The 19135-nt window shown below is 37.8% G+C and overlaps 1 protein-coding gene across 2 annotated transcripts in view; it reads left to right on the forward strand.

Moving 5' to 3' along the window:
- The window catches only part of EYA3 (EYA transcriptional coactivator and phosphatase 3), a 59940-nt gene that overhangs the window by 13874 nt on the left and 26931 nt on the right, over positions 1–19135 (forward strand). The window contains exons 5-9 of one of the 2 annotated variants that reach the window (XM_023760996.1): positions 70–206; positions 5858–5995; positions 12297–12382; positions 15436–15619; positions 17933–18072. In XM_023760996.1, coding sequence (XP_023616764.1) covers positions 70–206; positions 5858–5995; positions 12297–12382; positions 15436–15619; positions 17933–18072 — 685 coding nt within the window. The remainder of the gene's footprint in view (positions 1–69; positions 207–5857; positions 5996–12296; positions 12383–15435; positions 15620–17932; positions 18073–19135) is intronic. The other variant, XM_023760997.1, reaches the window with a different exon arrangement.

A 19135-nucleotide genomic window follows, 5' to 3' on the forward strand; every position in this document is an offset into this window, starting at 1 on the left:
TATTTCTCCTATTTTTCATTACTAAAATAAATCACACATGCAAGTTTTTGTTTTCTTGAACTTTTCTAGACCTTATGCACATATCCTCTCAGTTCCTGTTTCGGAAACTGCTTATCCTGGGCAGACTCAGTACCAGACACTACAGCAGTCTCAACCGTATGCTGTCTACCCTCAGGCAACCCAAACGTATGGACTACCTCCTTTTGGTAAGGCATCTTATTATAAGCAGTTTCTAAGAAAATTGATTTTTATCCCCCAGAAACTGATCTTTTCCCAAAAAGCAAGCATGGTTGATCAGGAAGCGGAGAGATGAGTTGTTCTTTGTAGAGTATCTACTCAATTACAGGTGTAATAGAAGTTGGGTTTGCAACTTCCCAACAGCATATTTGATGCATGTAATATAAAATCATGATTTTTCAGTACTCATTTGTTTATCTATCAAAGTTAGCTACCAAATTTCCAAGGTACTAAGTCTTCACTATAAAACCCGGATTCTTTAAGTATTTGTGGAAAATCTTTGAGACATTACTATTGATTTTACTTTATATAAAACATGGTACCTTGGTTAAGTAAGCATAATAAATGTATTTTGAGCTGACTGGTTTGCTAAAGCCAGGCAATCTGAATATGTCTTATATTTGGGGAAATCCCCAATTTTATACAACCTTATATGCATAGAAAATTTTGTTCTTTGGTTATAGGCATCTTGGACATGAACTATAAATTAGAATGATTTACAAGAAGACAGTTTGAGATTCTTTGTACACTTGATATCTGCACTGGTTTTTTTCTGTGTATGTAAATTGATAGATATATTAGGGTTGTTTATTACCTATTCCCTGCTTTCCTTGAACTGGTATGAAAAAAAAATGAGAGACTATTGTATTATTTTAAAATATACAATATGTTAATAAAATTCTATCTCTGTAGCCTCTACTGAAACTAGCTGGGAATTAGAAAATCTTTCAACAGACCGCCACAGATTATGGATGTATTCGTGTTGCCTGCTTCTGGTTTCTACATTGCTACGTTTCCTGGCCCATTTGGCTAATCTTTATGATAGTGACCTCCTTCTTTTAGGCATTCCTTGGCTCTTAATAACTACTAGAAAAAAAATTGAGGGTTATGTTTCATGATAGTCCTTGTTGGTAACTTCACAAGAAGAGAGAAACAGAAATGCTCTTATTTCTGAGTTTGTAATCCATGCCTACAATGCCTGTCAGTTTCAGCCAGTATACTAAAATCTTACATTTGTGTGTTACTATAAACTGAACTGCTCAGGTTAGTTCGGTTATTGACTAACCCATAGTGACACATATTTGTGCTCAGAGACTTGGGTAAAGTTTATGGTAAGACCCCAGTGTGGGGCAGCAGGAGGATGGCACTCAGAGAAAGACTTCCTTTCCCATTGTTAGACCTGGCTGTTGCTCTACATCAGGCTTTTTGTGCTTAAAATGACTTGAGAAGCTTTGTAGTTGTAGGCATACAACTGTGGACTAGTGGTCAGGAAACGAAGATTTTGTTTCATCATTTGCTATGGGCAGTAATGCTCTATGATCAAATCATACTACTGTTATTTGGAATTCTTGGAAGGGTGCTTTTGAAGGAAGATGCTTAAACACAGGGTTACAGTAATCCTGGCGGCAGTATCCATTTTGTCTTTTATTACTCTTGTCTTCATAAAATAATTATGTATTAAGTACTTCGTGTTTCTGGTCAAAAACATTAGAAACTAACTATTCCTGTCTTTTAATTTTTTTTTTCTCCAATTGCTGTTCAGTTTGGGTGTGTTTTGTTTCCCTGTCTTCTAATTTGCTAATTCGGTCCTCCGTTTCTCCTAGTCTACTGTTGAAACTTTCAATGGTGTTTTTTATTGCAGCTATATCACTCTTCATTTCTTCTTGGTTCTTACATAATTTATTGATTTTTTCATCTGTTTCTTCTTGCTTCTTGCATAAGTTGTTGATTTTTTCCTCCATCTGGTTTATGCACCCTTAATCTGAATTCTTTTTCTGTCATGTTGCATGCCTCTGTATCACTTAGCTGCTTTTCTGGCGAGTTCTCCTTTTCTTTCCTTTGGGGGTTTCTTTGTCTACCCATGTTTGATCATACCGCCATATCTAGATGTTTAGTCGTTCAGTGGCTGCTCCTTGGGTGGCAGTGGCTCCTCAGGCTGCGGTTGCTCCTCGGGCGGTTGTGGTAGCAGCTGCTCCTCAGTTGGTAGCAGCTCCTCTGGTGAGTGCTGTTCACAGTTGTGGTGGCTCCTCTGGCTGGTGGGGGGAGGCTTCACACACAGCTGCTGTTCCTCAGACAGAGGGTGTGGTGATCAGGAGGCTGCTGTTCCTTGGATAGGGGCGGGCTACACTAGCAGCTGCTACTTCTTCGAATTGTTACTTTCAATCTCTTAAGCGGCCTCAGGGCAAGGTGTTTTCCAATAGGGTGTGTCAACTGTCTTCCCCCCAGGCAAGGCAGATGTCTATCCCCCCAGGCAAGGCAGATGTCTGTCCCCCCAGGCAAGGCAGATGTCTATCCCCCCAGGCAAGGCAGATGTCTATGTGGCTGTGTGAGGGAATGACTGAGCCGAGGAGACTTGGGGTGTCTGCCTTCTGAGCTCTGTCCCCCGAGTCCCCAGTGCTGGCTTCTGCTCTCACAGCTCCAGTCCACTTCACCCTCCCTCTGCCAGAGTACAAGGTGGGTGGCTCCACAGGGAATGTTTGTGCCTTGGCCCTTTAAGAGGGTGCCTGAACTTTCAGCTTCCACTCCCTGGCAGACAGCACCCTACTGCTTTTCACAGCTTGATGTTATGTGGATACCTTCCTCAGTTTGGTGCTCTCTGCTGGGGAGCCCAGCTCCGGTATTAGATCCCAGAATTCTCAGTGGCACCCCCCCCCTCCACCACCAGCTGAGATATCTCTCTGGGACTTCAGTTCCCCTCTGTGGGTCACGTCTCTGCCCCTCCTACCAGTCTCTATGCTGGCTCCACCTTCGGTCCTTGGGTATCAGGGTTCTCTCCTGTGAGTTTTCCGTTGATTATTCAGGAAGCCTTCTCGTATTTCAGTTGTAATTCCAGCTTATTCCTGGGAGCATGACCATGCAGCATCCTCCTACTCTGCCGCCATTTTTAATCTCCAACTAACTATTCCTTTATCTTGGACATTTTGCCCTAATTTTTAACCTTATAAAAAGAACCAGTTTATAGGCATTTTACATTTTAAAACTTAAAAAAAAAATGAAATAATGAGGCTAGCAAAAGATTCTCAGTTAATATTATTTTTACTAATAAGATAGGATTTTAGTACAGTATAATTATAAACATGTTCACAAATCCAACACCTTTGGTTCAGAACCCATTTAGAAAAAAACATTTATTACAATAAATCTGAAAGTTATTATGACATTGAAATAGCAATATGTTTACTAGAAATTGTGAATCATGGTACTAATATCCAAATTTCATATAATAAATGTTTTAAAAATAATATTCTCAAATTTTTTTTTATTGAAAATTAGATATAGCAAGAACTTTAGCTGTGGCTAACCTGTACAAGAGTTTTTTAATGATCTTGAACTGGAGGCTGCGGGGGCAGTTCTAATTCGTGCTAGAGATGTTGATATTCTTCTATTTCCTCAAATAAGTCATTTCATGTGTTTAATAGGAAAGAAAATAATATGGCTTTTTGTTTTTTTAATGCTTCAAGGCAATTACCATGTCCGTCAACCTTTTAAGATTTTTACATCTCTCTGTACTATCCTTATATTTACTTTTCAACAAATTTTACAGATCCGAGTTGCACTAAAATATCTCAGTGCCCTGGTGAAGCAGAGGTTCTTACTATATTTCTATAAATTCTTTATCAGATTAGGAGTAAATGAAATGAGTTAATGTTGAATTTGAAACTGTGGCTGATTTTGGTATTGACTTCTTACCTGAATGTATTTGATTGATGAACCTTCTTAAACCAAATTCTCAGCTTCAACTACACTGATCCAGCAACTGTAGCTATTCAGAACGCAGTGAATAACCAGACAGTAAGTTTTTTTATAAATAGACTTTTGCATAGCCAAAATTATCACAAAAACAATGCACTCATAAAGGACATCCTTGGGCTCTCATGTAAGAAGCAAAGCTCTGTTTATGGTTTCCTAGGTTACTGCAAATGAAAAGGAGATAGATACAATCAGAGATAAGAGATTGTGAAGAAGTGAAAGATCACAGAGAAAAAAACAAAGTGATACAAGTATCTAAAAATCATAGAACCATAATTGAGTTCTATTTAGTACTAAGCAAATGTCTTCATATATCACAATAACCTGTTTCTGTAATATATATAACTTTGTAGAAATAACTCTGATAAAAATCTAAAGGAATGTTCACTATTTCCTCCCTGCCAAGAAGGCAGGAAGAGATCCTATATAATAAAAGCCTAATATGCTAAGTGTCTGGTGTTCCAGTCAGCCATTCAACCATTCAAAACATAATATGCTAATTATATGCTAAGGCTGCTCAACCGCTCGCTATAACGTGCACTGATCACCAGGGAGCAGACACTCCGACCAGTAGGTTAGCTTGCTGCTGGGGTCCAGCCGATTGGGACTGAGAGAGACGGGCTGGACACGCCCTGGAGCCCTCCCACGGTCCCTCCCCCGCTGGCCAACCTCCCGTATCCCTGCCTAGCCCCAGTCATGCACCAGTAGGGTCCCTCAGCCTGGCCTACGCCCTCTTGCAATCCAGGACCCCTCAGGGGATGTTGGAGAGCCGGTTTCATCCTGATCCTGCTCCATGCAGGAGCTGCCCCCTGGTGGTCAGTGCACTCCCACAGGGGGAGTGCCACTCAGCCAGAAGCCGGGCTCATGGCTGGCGAGCACAGCAGCGGTGGTGGGAGCCTCTCGCACCTCCATGGCAGTCTGTCATCCCCTGGGGGCTCCCAGACTGTGAGAGGGCACAGGCTGGGCTGAGGACCTCCTCCCCCCCCTCTCCCACTGCACAGATTTCGTGCACCAGTCCTCTAGGATAAATATATTAGAAAGATTGCCACTCAGGAGCATTGTGATAAAAATGAATAGCTATGATGTTTATTAGTATGAGATAGATTTATATGTTCTGACATGGAATGATGTCTCTTAAAGGTATGTGGAAAAGCAAATTATGAACAGTATGTATAACATCTTTTAAATTTTTATTAAAAATAAGAAAAAAGATTAGTAAGTACATAGGAGAAACCTGAGTGACTTTTCTGCAAACTTAATAGTGGTTAAATCTGGATGATGGGATTACATATGACTGTTTTTTCTAAGTTACATATTTCTGTAATGTTTTTAATTTATAAAAATAAGCAGATGTGTCTTTCTTAATCAGAAGAAACAAAGGTAACAAAATAACCAGCTTAAGAAGGCAGAGAAGTATTTAATACATTTTAGAAAAATTTGGTGCTTTTTTAAATGGGTAAGTGAATTTTAAACTTATGTGAAATGTCTCCCACTTTGACAATGCAGATAAATGATTTATTGCTGTACATGGACATCACACACTCTACATCAAATACTCTGGTTGGGTGTCAGTAGCCCCTGTTTTTTTTTAACCCTGATAAATTCCCCCCAATCATTGAAATGAAAATATTTATATATAATTATTGGGGTTTTGATAAGATTTTTGTTTCCATGGCCCCACTCCCTAGTTCTTTGAAATTATATTTGCTTGTGGTACATTGTAAGTAGGAGAATCAGTAATTTTCTCTTACAAGCAAATTTATTTTCTTTTAAGATTTAGATTTTAAACTACTGGCTGATATTTAAAAGCATGACCAGGCTCCCCAGTCCCAATGTATTGTTTGTAATTGGTCCAATTTATCTGATTCAGGTGCATTGTGGCCAGGTATGAAACCTGAAAGTGGTTTAATTCAGACTCCACCTCCAAGTCAACACAGTGTTCTTACCTGCACTACAGGGTTAACCACAAGCCAGCCAAGCCCAGCACATTATTCTTATCCCATTCAAGGTAAATAGGCATGGTTGTGTGTGTGTATGTTTTATTATTGTTGGTTTTTGTTTTTAGTCTACCTGTATCTCCAGTGTAATAGGAGCTCTGTCTTCTAAAAGAAAAGGGGAGTGATATGTGCCATTGTGCATGCTTTTTGTGTTAGGCAAACCAGAACCTAGGAGTGTGGTTTGTAAGTAGTTTAACCCGTTAATGTGAACTGCTTAGTAGAATTGAAGCTTTCCCTTTTGCATGTTGGTGTTCAGAAACCCAGTCTGTTCTCAGTGGCATTTTGTCCTGTAAATAAGCAGAGGACTCTATGGTTAGAACTGACTTTTATATATAAAGTCCAAATAGAGTGGATTGTGAGGTGAGAGCTGCTTTGTGAGGTGTGTGCCACTTTTCTGCTGTGGTTTTATCATACCATTTACAATCACTTCTTAGTGAGAGGTTTCTGTTGATTTTTGTTGCTCAAAAAGTTGTTTCTATTTCATGATGAGAAGCATAGCATTAATCATCTCTGCCTTCCCAAATTCTTTCTCTAAAAGGTTAGAAGTATGATAGGACTATTAGGAATGAGGACAAAAAAACTCAAAAGACACTATGGAATTAATTCCCAACCCATCCAAATCCAGTGCATGTAATTTATCAATGATCAATTAATGTCAGATTGGGAATTAATGTTCATGTACCTTGCTTCTCATCTGCCTCCTTTTTCCTGATTTCTCCCAGCTTTTAAATTTTATTCCTTATAAAATGGGTGCCCAAGGGGTAAGGGCGGGACAGCAACAATTGGTCTGAGGTACTCTTAAGATGTAAACTTTGATGATGAAAAATGTTTTGGTGTGGATTATTTCAAACAAAATATTTTGATTGTTAGTTTTAACTGTTTTCAATTAAATGATTGAGAACTACTTCTGCTTGGTCCATTGAGAACAGAACCAGTCACTATGTCCTAAGACATTGCTCTGAGCTACCTTTACCCTCTATTATTTACCGAGTCTCCTCTTTTCTTATTTATTTTTTCTTCTTTCTTTCTTTGTCCCTTCCCCCTTCTTTCTTTATAAACAGAACAAACCAGAAGGGAAAAAAACTCGAAGAGCATGACTTTGTCTGTCTTCCCATCTATCCCAGTTGATTTTTATAAATTATTCGCTAGGTTAGTAGACCTTTTGGGTCCAACTAGGTAAATCTAGTTGTCAAGTCCCTCTAAAGGGTCATATCCCTGATGACTACACCTAGGTCGTGAAAGAAAAGAAGGGGATACTCTTTTTTTTATATTACTAACCCTCTCCCAAGGTGTAGAACCACCACTTTTCCATAGTTGTATCTTAAGTTTGAGGAACCTAATAGCTATACTTCTCTCTCTTTTTAAAAAAGAGGAACCCCCTTTGGAGGTCTTTTAGAACTCATTGTTTTGCAGTGGTTGTCAACCTTCCTAATACCGCGACCCTTCAATACAGTTCCTCATGTTGTGGTGACCCCCAACCATAAAATTATTTTCGTTGCTACTTCATAACTGTAATTTTGCTACTGTTATGAATCGTAATGTAAATATCTGATATGCAGGATGTATTTTCATTGTTACAAATTGAACATAATTAAAGCATAGTGATTAATCACAAAAACAATATGTAATTTTATATGTGTTTTCCGATGGTCTTAGGTGACCCCTGTGAAAGGATCGTTCAACCCCCAAAGGGGTCGCGACCCACAGGTTGAGAACCGCTGCTTTAAAAGGTCATGAAAAGCCCTGACCGGTTTGGCTCAGTGGATAGAGCGTCAGCCTGCGGACTCAAGGGTCCTGGGTTCGATTCCGGTCAAGGGCTATAAAAATAAATAAATAAATAAATAAATAAATAAAATAAAAGGTCATGAAAATTTCCATTAACCACTATCCTAACTTATATGTTAGTACATTTTCCCCCCTTTTGATAGATTAATTTGGTTTCCTCACATTTTTCTAATAATGATCATTGCTGGTGTTTATTAAGTGCTTACTATGTTCTTAGCATTGTTTTAAACAATAGATAGGTGTTAATCATGTAATCTTTACAATATACTTTGAGGGAGGTACTATTATTTATTTCATTGTAAAGAAGGGGAACAGAAGGCAGAAAAAGCAAAGTGGCTTGTCAAAGGTCACAAAGTTAGTAAATAATAAAGTCAGGATATTAGCTGGGCAGTCTGACCACAGAGCATGAGTGATTTATGATTGAAAATATATGATATTTAATATTGAAGTTATGGTATCAATATCAATCCTCCTATAATTAAGAACCTGTAGTGGCAGATATCTAAATTTATTTTTCATCCCTTTTTCTGGTTAACTTATTGGTCCATTGTATTATTCATTAGAACTTTGGCACAGAAATTAAGGCAGAAGTTCACCAATTGAATGTCCACTATAATTGAAAAATAATTATTTTATTTTTTAATCCTCACCTGAGGGTATTTTTCCAATTGATTTTTTAGAAAGAGTGGAAGGAAAGAAGGCGGGGAGAGAGAGAGAGAGAGAAACATCAATATGAGAGAGACCCATTAATTGGTTGCCTCCCACATGCACCCCTACTGGGGCTAGGGATTAAGCCTACAACCCAGATATGTGCCTTTGATCAAAATTGAACCCAGTACCCATCAGACCGTGGGCTGATGATCTAACCACTGAGAAAACTGGCTGGGGTGAAAAAAATTTTAATTAAAAAAAAAAGTAGTTTACCATTAACTTTATTGGGATATTTTTTGTCACTTATTTTGAAGGAAAAAAAATTGTAGAAAATAAGTTGGAACAGTGGGCTAAAATGAAATATGGGTATTGGAACATTTAAATGACCTGGGTTCTCCACTCACTCTCCTCACCCCCACTTTTCATTTCCGTTAGCATGAACAATTAGTGTTAGCTGTCCAGGCTTTTTCCTCCCCACTATGTGACTACCCAGCCATTCCACAGAATACAAACAAGGAGCATTGTATTGATTTTTTGTTTGTTTGTTTGTTAATCCTCACCTAAGGATATTTTTCCATTGATTTTTAGGGAGAGTGGAAAAGAGAGGGGAAGACAGAGAGAAACATCGATGTGAGAGAAACACATCAATTGGTTGCCTTCTGCACAAGCCCTGACCAGGGCCTGGGCCGGGGAGGAGTCCACAACCAAGGTACCTGCCCTTGACCGAATTGAACTCGGGACCCTTTGGTCCACAAGCTGATGTTCTATCCACTGAGCCAAACCGGCTAGGGCAATTTTTTGTTAATGGTCAAAACAGCAATATCTCCTCATTCTACCCAAAGCATTCTATCATTGACAGCAGCCCTTCTTCCTTTGGGAAGTTAGTAAAATGATCTCAAAAACTCAATTCCTCTTCTGGCTTCATCAGCTCTGATCAAAACCTTTATTTATACCTCAGTGTTTATGAAAACCCTTTGATTAAGTAGATCTGGCTTCTTCATATTAATTTTTTTCTACACTGTTTGTTTATGGCCCAATATCTGGTTATTTTCTTCAGTTGAGATGGTTTAAATGATTAATATTCAAGTGGCAAAATTAATTACAGAAATTTCAAATTTAATTTTAACTCAATCTTGACTTTTAATGAAGGTCTTTGTGCCCTGATGTTGTTGGTAATACATAATAGTCTTTCATTGACCAGATTTGTTTTTATTATATGTTTTATTTTTTAGAATAGTCTTAGATTTGTAGAAAAATTGAGCACATGGTATAGAGAGTTATATTTATCCTCCCACCTTGTACATAGTTTCCCCTAATATTAACATCTTACATTAGAAAGGAACATTTGTTACAATTAATAAACCAATATGAGTGCATTATTACTAATTAAGTCCATATTTATTCAGATTTCCTTAGTTTTTACCTGATATCCTTTTTCTGTTCCAGAATTCCATCCAGTATACCACATTTCCTTTGTAATTTCCTTAGGTTTCTCTTGACTATGCAGTTTTTCAGACTTTCCTTGTTTTTGATGACCTTGACATGCTATACCTGAATTCTACAAGTTATACATGTATACAAGATATAAATGAATCCCACAACTACTTACTGAGCATCACCTACTGTAGGCCAGGCACTTTGCTAGATATTGGAATTAATGAATATCTTAAGATTCTGCCTTCATGGAGCTTACAGACTAGTAGAGGAGATAGAAAACAGGCGAGTAAATAGATTTTTGAAAAGTGCTCTGAAAGGAATAAAGAATAGATTGCTATGATTGGGAAAACAAGAAAGGAGTTAGTTTCAATAGAAGGGTCAGAGAGATTCTGAGAAGGAGGAGCTATCATGCTGGGAGGAGGAGAGGGACAGGCCAGGGAGAACAATCCAGGTAGAGGTCCTCTCTTGTTTTGAGTAACTTGAAAAGGCCAGGGTGAGCAAGGGTGGTGGAAAAACATATATAAAATTAAAGGGGTGAATAGAAACTAAATCTTGCAGCAACTTTTATGTGCCATTAACCCTCTAGCTTTGGGGCAATGTCACTTAATTCAACGCTGCCTCTCACAGTTCTATAATCAAAGTCTTCTGATTAGAGCTCTCTAATTAGACCTCTAGTGGGGCATGGTTCTCAGATGCTTTATCTTTCTATGGGTTCACAGCTCCCTTGTCAAAACAGGGGTGGAGACTTATCCAAAAAACAGTTGGCTATGCCATTGGCATTTGGAGAGCTAATAGCCTTTAGATATATATTAATAGGAGTTATCACTTGAGTTTTACTTGATCCTCTAAATTTGTACCTTTTATTGCATATCTTATTACTCCTGCTTTTGTTTATAAATCTGCAACTGACGAAGAATTGGGAGATTCCATTTTAATCATCTTAATATCTACCACTAGCTCCATGACTGTGGACAAATTACTTTAACTCTTCTTTGTCCTGGTTCTTCATATGAAAGCTGGCATTTCAGCATTAGCTGTTCCTTATATTTACCTTAATCTTTTCTAGACTTTCTCCTAAGCAGAGTTTCTTTAAGGAAAGGAGTAAAAAATTTCCTTTGATTTTGACCAGTACTTGGAAATTCTGCTGCATTTCTTTACTTGCCCTATTCTTAATGGAAATTTTCCCATTAACTTTCCCTGTAGAGGACTTTGTTGCTAATGGGGTAGGTAGTCAGATAGTCAGGTTTACCTGATGTTGAACTCTATGGTGTTTGTGACTGCAATGGGAGCCAGGCTTATGCGTGCTTATGATAAGTAAGTGAGAGGAACTAAGGACCATTGCCTCAATCTCCGTTACATTGTCCGCCTGAAAAAAAATTTCTGTGGCAAATACTAGTCACTGAGGATCTGATTAAAACTCTAATGGAATCTGTGATAGAAAGGCATGAAAAACTTACCCAAATTCCTTATCTCAAGATAGGCAGTCTAACTTATAGGGTACATTTTTACCTGGCCAGATATTACTTAATATTTTCTGAATTTTTCCAGAAAATCATTAAATGCCATTTTGTTTGTTGATCACAATAATTTCACTGAGTAGTGCCCAATAAGCAATTTCAAGTACCTTTGAATTTGGAGGACCATCTCTCTCTTAAAGTAGTTATGCTGCATCAGGAAAGGCATAATTTGGGGCAAGTGACAATAAATACTATAGTGTAGGATTTACACGTGGATTTACCAGAGCTCTTGTTATTTCTGCTGATAGTGAATAGGCCATGTTATAGGTGAGTCATTTTTCAACACCAGAAAAGATGGGACTACAGTCATTTGGTTTAGCTTCTGACTTTATTGGTATCATTAGTATGAACCAGTATATGTATCCTTCTAGGACAGCGGTTTTCAACCTGTGGGTAGCGACCCCTTTGGGGGTTGAATGACCCTTTCACAGGGGTCGCCTAAGACCATTGGAAGACACATATATAATTACATATTGTTTTTGTGATTAATCACTATGGTTTAATTATGTTCAATTTGTAACAATGAAAATACATCCTGCATATCAGATATTTACATGACGATTCATAACAGTAGCAAAATTACAGTTATGAAGTAGCAATGAAAATAATTTTATGGTTGGGGGTCACCACAACATGAGGAACTGTATTAAAGGGTCGTGGCATTAGGAAGGTTGAGAACCACTGTTCTAGGACTTTAGTAGGAATAGTTGAAGACCCAAGTCGAAACAGAAAAATATTTGAACTGTTTAATCAATTCTAAATTATGAGATAGCATGTTAAAGAGGAAAACTAGTATTTGCTTCCTTTGCTAATGTTCTTTATCTCTTTGGAGACCTATTTATTTAAGATACAGTATATTTTAAATTTCTTCTAGCCTTTCACATAATATCTTTAATATCTCTTAAAATTCTCAATCCTATAGCTTCAAGCACAAATGCCAGTCTGATATCCACTTCATCTACAATTGCCAATATTCCAGCAGCAGCAGTTTCCAGCATCTCAAACCAGGTACAGTGCTACTTTTGTTTATCCTGTTTGATATGGTTCATCTAGCTAGCTCGTCCTCTCTTCTTTTCATTGTCAATTTGCCAATCTAAAAAACAACCGGTATGTGCTGTGGAAAGACCCTTCTCTGGAAGCCCTGAGAACCAGTCCCCTGGATGGTTTCTCAGGCCCCATCCAGCTTCTCTCATTTCTCTGCTAAGCCTCTCAATGATATGGTTCTATCTGCTCCCTTTATCTCCTGTGTGTCTCTATCTCCTACCCTGCCCCTTTTAGAATGTAAGCTCTATAAGGGTAGGGATTTATTTCTCTATTTTGTTCACTTACATATTTCCAGAGTTCATAAAAATGCCTGGCATTCACATTAAAGGCACATAATAAATATTTGTGGAATGAATAAATGTTGCTTCCACTTTTATTTAGCTACTCATTCCTTTGTGAATTCTTTGTGGTCTGTTTTTTTGTTTGTTTGTTTGTTTGCTTGTTTTTAATTCTCATCCAAGGATATTTTTTCCAATTATTTCTAGAGAGAGTGGAAGGGAGGGAGGAGAGGATGAGAAAGAGAGCGAGAGAGAGAGAGAGATACACATCAATGTGAGAGAGACACATCCATTGGTTGCCTGCCAGGGCTGGGGAACATGCAACCAAGGTACATGCACTTGACCAGGAATTGAACCTGAAACCCTTTGGTCCACAGGCCGATGCTCAAACCACTGAGAAAAACTGGCCAGGGCTGTGGTCTGATTTGTATCATTGTTCTGTTAACATTTTATCTTGGATCACTGGTAATATCTTCAGTGCCTTTATTGTTATGTTTTTATTTGTTGTTTCTCTGCAGCGATTAATATTATCAACTACTGTATTCATCTTTTAATACACAAATATTTATTGAGTTCCTCCTATTAGGGATAAGATGTACCTGGCACTATTCAGGGTACATCTATCCTCTTCCTTTCTTAGCTTTTCTTGTATCAGGGACAGTCTGTATTTAGTTTTCCATCCCCAGGAATGTGTAACCACATTCACAATATCCATTTACTACCTCTGAAATAAAGATTCTAGTCGTAATCTTAGCTACAGGCTTTCTGCTTATTGGTGGACTTTTTTTTTTTAATGTCCTGTTATTTCCTTAAGTTTACCATATCTAAAAACGATCTTTCATTCTTCCCTTTCTTCTGTCACCTTGTTCTCCAACAGTAAGACCACTTTTCTCTAGGACTTCTCAATTCTTGTTAATGAGACCATTTTTTTAATAAACCTAGGCCTAGACCAGTCAACAATATTTTTTCCTCACTTATCCCTAATCCAGCCTTTTCTAAAATTCTTTGTTTTTCACTTTTGCTATCATTTCCCATGTTTTGTCCTCTAGCCCCTTAATCCTGAATTACTGTATTTAACTATTCATCTCTCATTTTTTGCCATGTTGTCCATTTTCTAAACACCATCTGATTACTTTTCTCTAAATGTCACTTTTTATCCAACACTCACCTGCTCATTATCTTTCTGTCTGTTTACTTGTTGGTTTGAATTTGATAATCCCCATTTCCTGTCCCCGCATAAGCGAATCACCATTGTCTAAACTAGTGGTTCTCAACCTTGGCTGCACATTAGAATCACCTGGGAATCTTTTTAAAATCCTGATTTCTGGGCCTCATCCTCCAGAAATTCAGGATTTTAAAAAGATTCCCAGGTGATTCTAATGTGTAGCCAAGGTTGAGAACCACTGGAAACAATCCAAGTCATATTCCTTAACCAGTCATTCAAGCCTAAAAAGATCCTTTCAACCAGATTGAACATCTCTGGCTCCTTAATAAAATCTTTTCAGAGCCTATTCTTGTATTTATTTCCTCTGCCTACTTATCTCAGTAAACACTCTAACCACAATCTTCTGTGATACTTGTCTTCCTCTGTGTTTTACTCATTTGACATATAATTTATTGCTAATTTGTTGGAACTGTTTGTTTTTTCTTAGCTCCTGTTGAATTTTTAACTCCCTTGAGTACAGCTAATATGACTTACTCTCTATAATAATCTCTTTTCCCACCCATGCACACACACCACCACCCCCCCCACCCCCCCCCCACCCCCCCGGCACTTAGGGTAGATACTTATGTATTCTTTACAAAAATTGGTCTGATCAGTTAGCGTCTTTCTGTTTCTCATCAACTTCAGTATAGATGAAATTTTTTAAGGTGTGTTTTTGAGCTATACATCATACCCATTTTTTAACAGCTTTATTAAGGTATAATTGACATACAATAAACTTTACAGATTTAAATTGTACAGTTTAATAAGTTTTGACATGTATGTGCTCGTGACACCAGCAAAAGTTCCCTTTGAATATTCTAAAGAAACATTGATTATTTTAGAAAGAAAGTTGTTAAACTGGGAAACTTTAATGTAGGATTTGTGATCTTTTTTGTTTAAGGTATTCTGTCCTTAGAAGCACTACCATCTAGTGCAGTGGTTCATAAACTTTTTTTTTTAATTGATTTCAGAGAAGAAGGGAGAGGGAGAGAGAGATAGAAACATCAGTGATGAGAGAGAATCAATGACTGGTTGCCTCCTGCATGCCCCACACTGGGGACAGAGCCCACAACCTGGGCATGTGCCCTGGACGGGGAATCGAACCGTGACCTCCTGGTTCATGCTGGCCAGGTGGTTTATAAACTACTTAAGGAGTAGATCTTTCTTCAAGAATTCCATGCAGATATTTATCTAGAAATTCAATATGTAAAATAGGAAGGAGAGAGAGAGAGAGAGCTATTATATTTAGAAAAAGGGACATTATGTGTAGAGTGCATGGGACCTTTCCCTCTCAGCCTTCCCCATTCCAGACAGCCATGAGGCATCTCCTCTTGACTCGTAGGTTTCCAACAGAATGCATTTTGAAAATCATTTCTTTAAGCTGAAGATGAAGAAGAAGCCAATTTAATGATTAAGGAAAATAATTATGAATAAGAAGGACATGAGAATTTCCTTAGAAATTTCACATTGAAATTAATGTTTTACTTTATCTAAAAGTCTTATTTTTCTCCCTTAACCCCTTTGATCTACAGGACTATCCCACCTATACTATCCTTGGTCAGAGTCAGTACCAGGCCTGCTACCCCAGCTCCAGCTTTGGAGTCACAGGCCAAACTAACAATGATGCTGAGAGTAGCACATTAGCAGCAACCACATACCAGACGGAGAAGCCTAGTGTCATGGTACCTGCGCCTGCAGCACAGAGACTTTCCTCTGGTAAGCACCACAGCTCTAAAAACTTTGGCTTTAAGGGCACTTCCTCTGACAGGTGATGGTGACGATTATTTTGTTCTGGTCTAAGTTACTGTTACCATGCTGTTTGTTCTCCCTCTCAGGAGTATATAAACATTGAAGCCAGACTGTAACAAGTCATTGGCAGGCTGAATGTAATACCTGATGCTGTAAACAGAAAAGTGCCAAGAATGAAAAGACTGTATTTATGACTCCTACTTCATCCCACCCGCCTTCTATAGCTCTAACATGATTGTCACAGGGAACTTCATGGCACATTTTATAAAAGTTGGAGGATTCCAGTTTTAGTCTGAATATTTTGGACTTCTGCTCAGCTTCAGAGCAGTAGTTCTTAACTTTTTCTGTGTCATGGATCCCTTTAAGATTCTAAGAAAAGCTAAAGAAACACATGAAATTTGACCTACGAATTTAGACCTGTGCGTTTAGCTTTGAAATGTTTCAATGGATTATGATGTCCAGGTTAAAAACAAACAAACCCTGACACATTCAATAAACATATGCATACACTTTTAAAAATACATTTTTTTTTATTGATTTCAGAGAAGAAGAGAAACATCAGTGATGAGAGAGAATCATTGATTGGCTGCCTCCTGCATGCCCTCTACCAGGATTGAGCCCACAACCCGGGGAATGTGTCTGACCAGGAATTAAACCATGATCTCTTGGTTCATAGGTTGAATCTCAACCACTGAGCCACACTGGCTGGGCCATACTTTTTATTTATCACTAATTTTCATGAAAATGTGATGATAGTTATAGTTGTCTTCCCCTGTATTTCACTCATTTAAAGTTTGTTGTCATATCACTTGAGGGAGGACTGTTATTGTTATTAGCTCTGATGCATTTTTAAAAATAGTGTTCTACATCAACTAAAGCAGTTTTCTGTGTGCCTTTACCAGTCTTCTAAGTAATGGACATACAGATGGACATACAAAATTACGTAACTTTGAAATAATTACATGTAATGATGCTTTAGTTTTGATTTCGTTTCTCTAAATCTCTTCGTTCTTCATAACAATTTTAACTTTTGAATAATGAAGAATTTCAAACGGACAGACGTTGTCAGAGTAGTATAGTGAACCCTTATGTATCCAACATCCATCTTCAACAATAACAGCTTATAGACAAACTTTTTTTCAACTATACTTCATCTAATTCCCTCTCTAAATTCTAGACATCATTCTAAAAGATAAATGCTCAACATGACCACAATTTCATTATCCCATCTACAATAATTCAACAATAATTTCTTAATATCATAAAGTACCAAGAGGTATTCATATTTCCCGTTTTCTCATAAATATTATTTTGTTTTTCTTTTTACAGTTTGTTTAAATTAGGATCTAAGTAAGATCCATACATTGTGATTGGAAGATACGTATTTTGTCTCTTTTAATCTATAAATTCCTCCATCTCTTTTTTTTATTCCCCCGTGTACTTTATTTTGTTCAAGAAACTATTGCGTTGATTATATCCTTATAGCAGTGGTTCTCAACCTTCCTAATGCCACGACCCTTTAATACAGTTCCTCATGTTGTGGTGACCCCCAATTTCATTGTTACAAATTGAACATAATTAAAGCATAGTGATTAATCACAAAAACAATATGTAATTATATATGTGTTTTCCGATGGTCTTAGGTGGTCCCGGTAAAAGGGTCGTTCGACCCCCAAAGGGGTTGCGACCCACAGGTTGAGAACCGCTGCCTTATAGGGTAGTTTAACATATCCTGCTGCCTTGTGTATGTTATTGTACATTAGTAAATGGATCTAAAGCAGTCTTTTCAACTAGAGGCAATATGTGCCTCCCTCTTCCCGCTTTGACATTCGGCAATGTATAAAAACATTTTTGGTTGTCACACTATGTGGAGTGCTGCTGGCAGCTAGAGTGTAGAAGCCAAGGATGCTGCTTAGCCAGACATCCTACAATGCACAAGACAGCACACTCACAACAAACATTAATCTGGCCCAAAATGTCAATTGTGCCAAGTGAGCAACTCTGATCTAGAAGCTTAATCAGATTCAGATTCTTTTTTCTTTTTTATGCAAAACAATGTTATAGATGTGTTCTTTCATTGGGTGCAGGTGTATAAATTCCAGTAATAACTCTCTATGACGTTAAGAGCTGTTGATGTTCAGTGCCCAGTTCTGCATTCCCAAATTAAAGTTTGGTTTTTCATGCTTTATCTCTGCAATATGATTCTTAAGGACAAAAAACTTCTGGCCCTCTTCCCTCTCTGTGACTACGAGCAATAAATGTCTTATTTTTCCTTTTCAGGAGACCCTTCTACAAGCCCATCTTTGTCCCAGACTACACCAAGTAAAGATGCTGATGACCTGTCCAGAAAAAACATGACTGGAAAGAACCGGGGCAAGAGGAAGGCTGATGCTAGCTCTTCCCAGGACAGTGAATTGGAAGTATGAGAAGAAACTCCTTTGAGTTACCTACTTTATTTTTTTCTTCATTTCTTAAGCTTATTAAAATATATGTGTGTGTGTGTGTGTGTGTGTGTGTGTGTGTGTGTGTGTATCATGGAATAATATGGTTCTATGTTGTGTACCCTTTAATTCCTGGGCAAGAGAAACTGAGTTGATCAAGTGATAAGAGAAATATAAAAACACAGTTGTCTATGCCCATAACTTTCCATATTACTTTAGATGCTTTTACCAAAAGTATCAAAAAAGCTTTTCTGAATTTAAGTAACCAGTTAACTCTTTAAGGGAAAGAAGCAACTATTCTCTATATTCCAGAGAACAGAACAAACAGTGCATTATCTTCAGAAAGCAGAGGGTGTCACAAGTAATGTCATACTGTTCACCATTCAAAAATCTCAAAGTAAAATGAGAAGACTAGAGTGCTTTAGACAAAGTTTCTGGGAAGCTTGCAACCAAATCTGATGACTTTATTATTTTTTTTTACTTATCTCTTTTTTTTTTAATTGCTTAAAGTATTAAAAGAGTATTACATATGTCTCCTTTCCCCCCAACCCCTGACATTCCCCCGGCCTCCCCTACCCCCCAGTGTCTTATGTCCATTTGATGGCTTTATTAATGAGATTTACACTTATTTTCTCTGTGGTTAAACACTATAAGAGTTTACTATGGCGATACATTTGGCTTCATTATTATAAAAAGACTAGAAAGTCATACAAACTATTAATAAGAGTGAAGTTTTGATATTAATCGTTTTGTTTTTCAATTTTTCTATAATAGAATTATTTAATAAGGGGAAAAGCTGTCTTTAAAAATGAGTCCCTTGATAGGTGTTCTGAAGACATAGGTAAATTGAAGCTGTTTTTGGAGCCTCTCTTCCCCTTTATTCTTGGGGAAAGAAAAGGAAGGAAGGAAGGCAGGAAGGAAGCAGAAAGTAGAAGGAGAAGGAGGAGCGAGTCTATTAGCGAGGATTAAGGGTCGTAATGATCCAAGCATGACCCGGGAGGCAATGGGATTGAAAGAATTTACGAAAGTAGCCAGTTTTGTA

The sequence above is a fragment of the Myotis lucifugus genome, unplaced genomic scaffold, assembly GCF_000147115.1.
Source record: "Myotis lucifugus unplaced genomic scaffold, Myoluc2.0 scaffold_197, whole genome shotgun sequence".
Taxonomy (NCBI): domain Eukaryota; kingdom Metazoa; phylum Chordata; class Mammalia; order Chiroptera; family Vespertilionidae; genus Myotis; species Myotis lucifugus.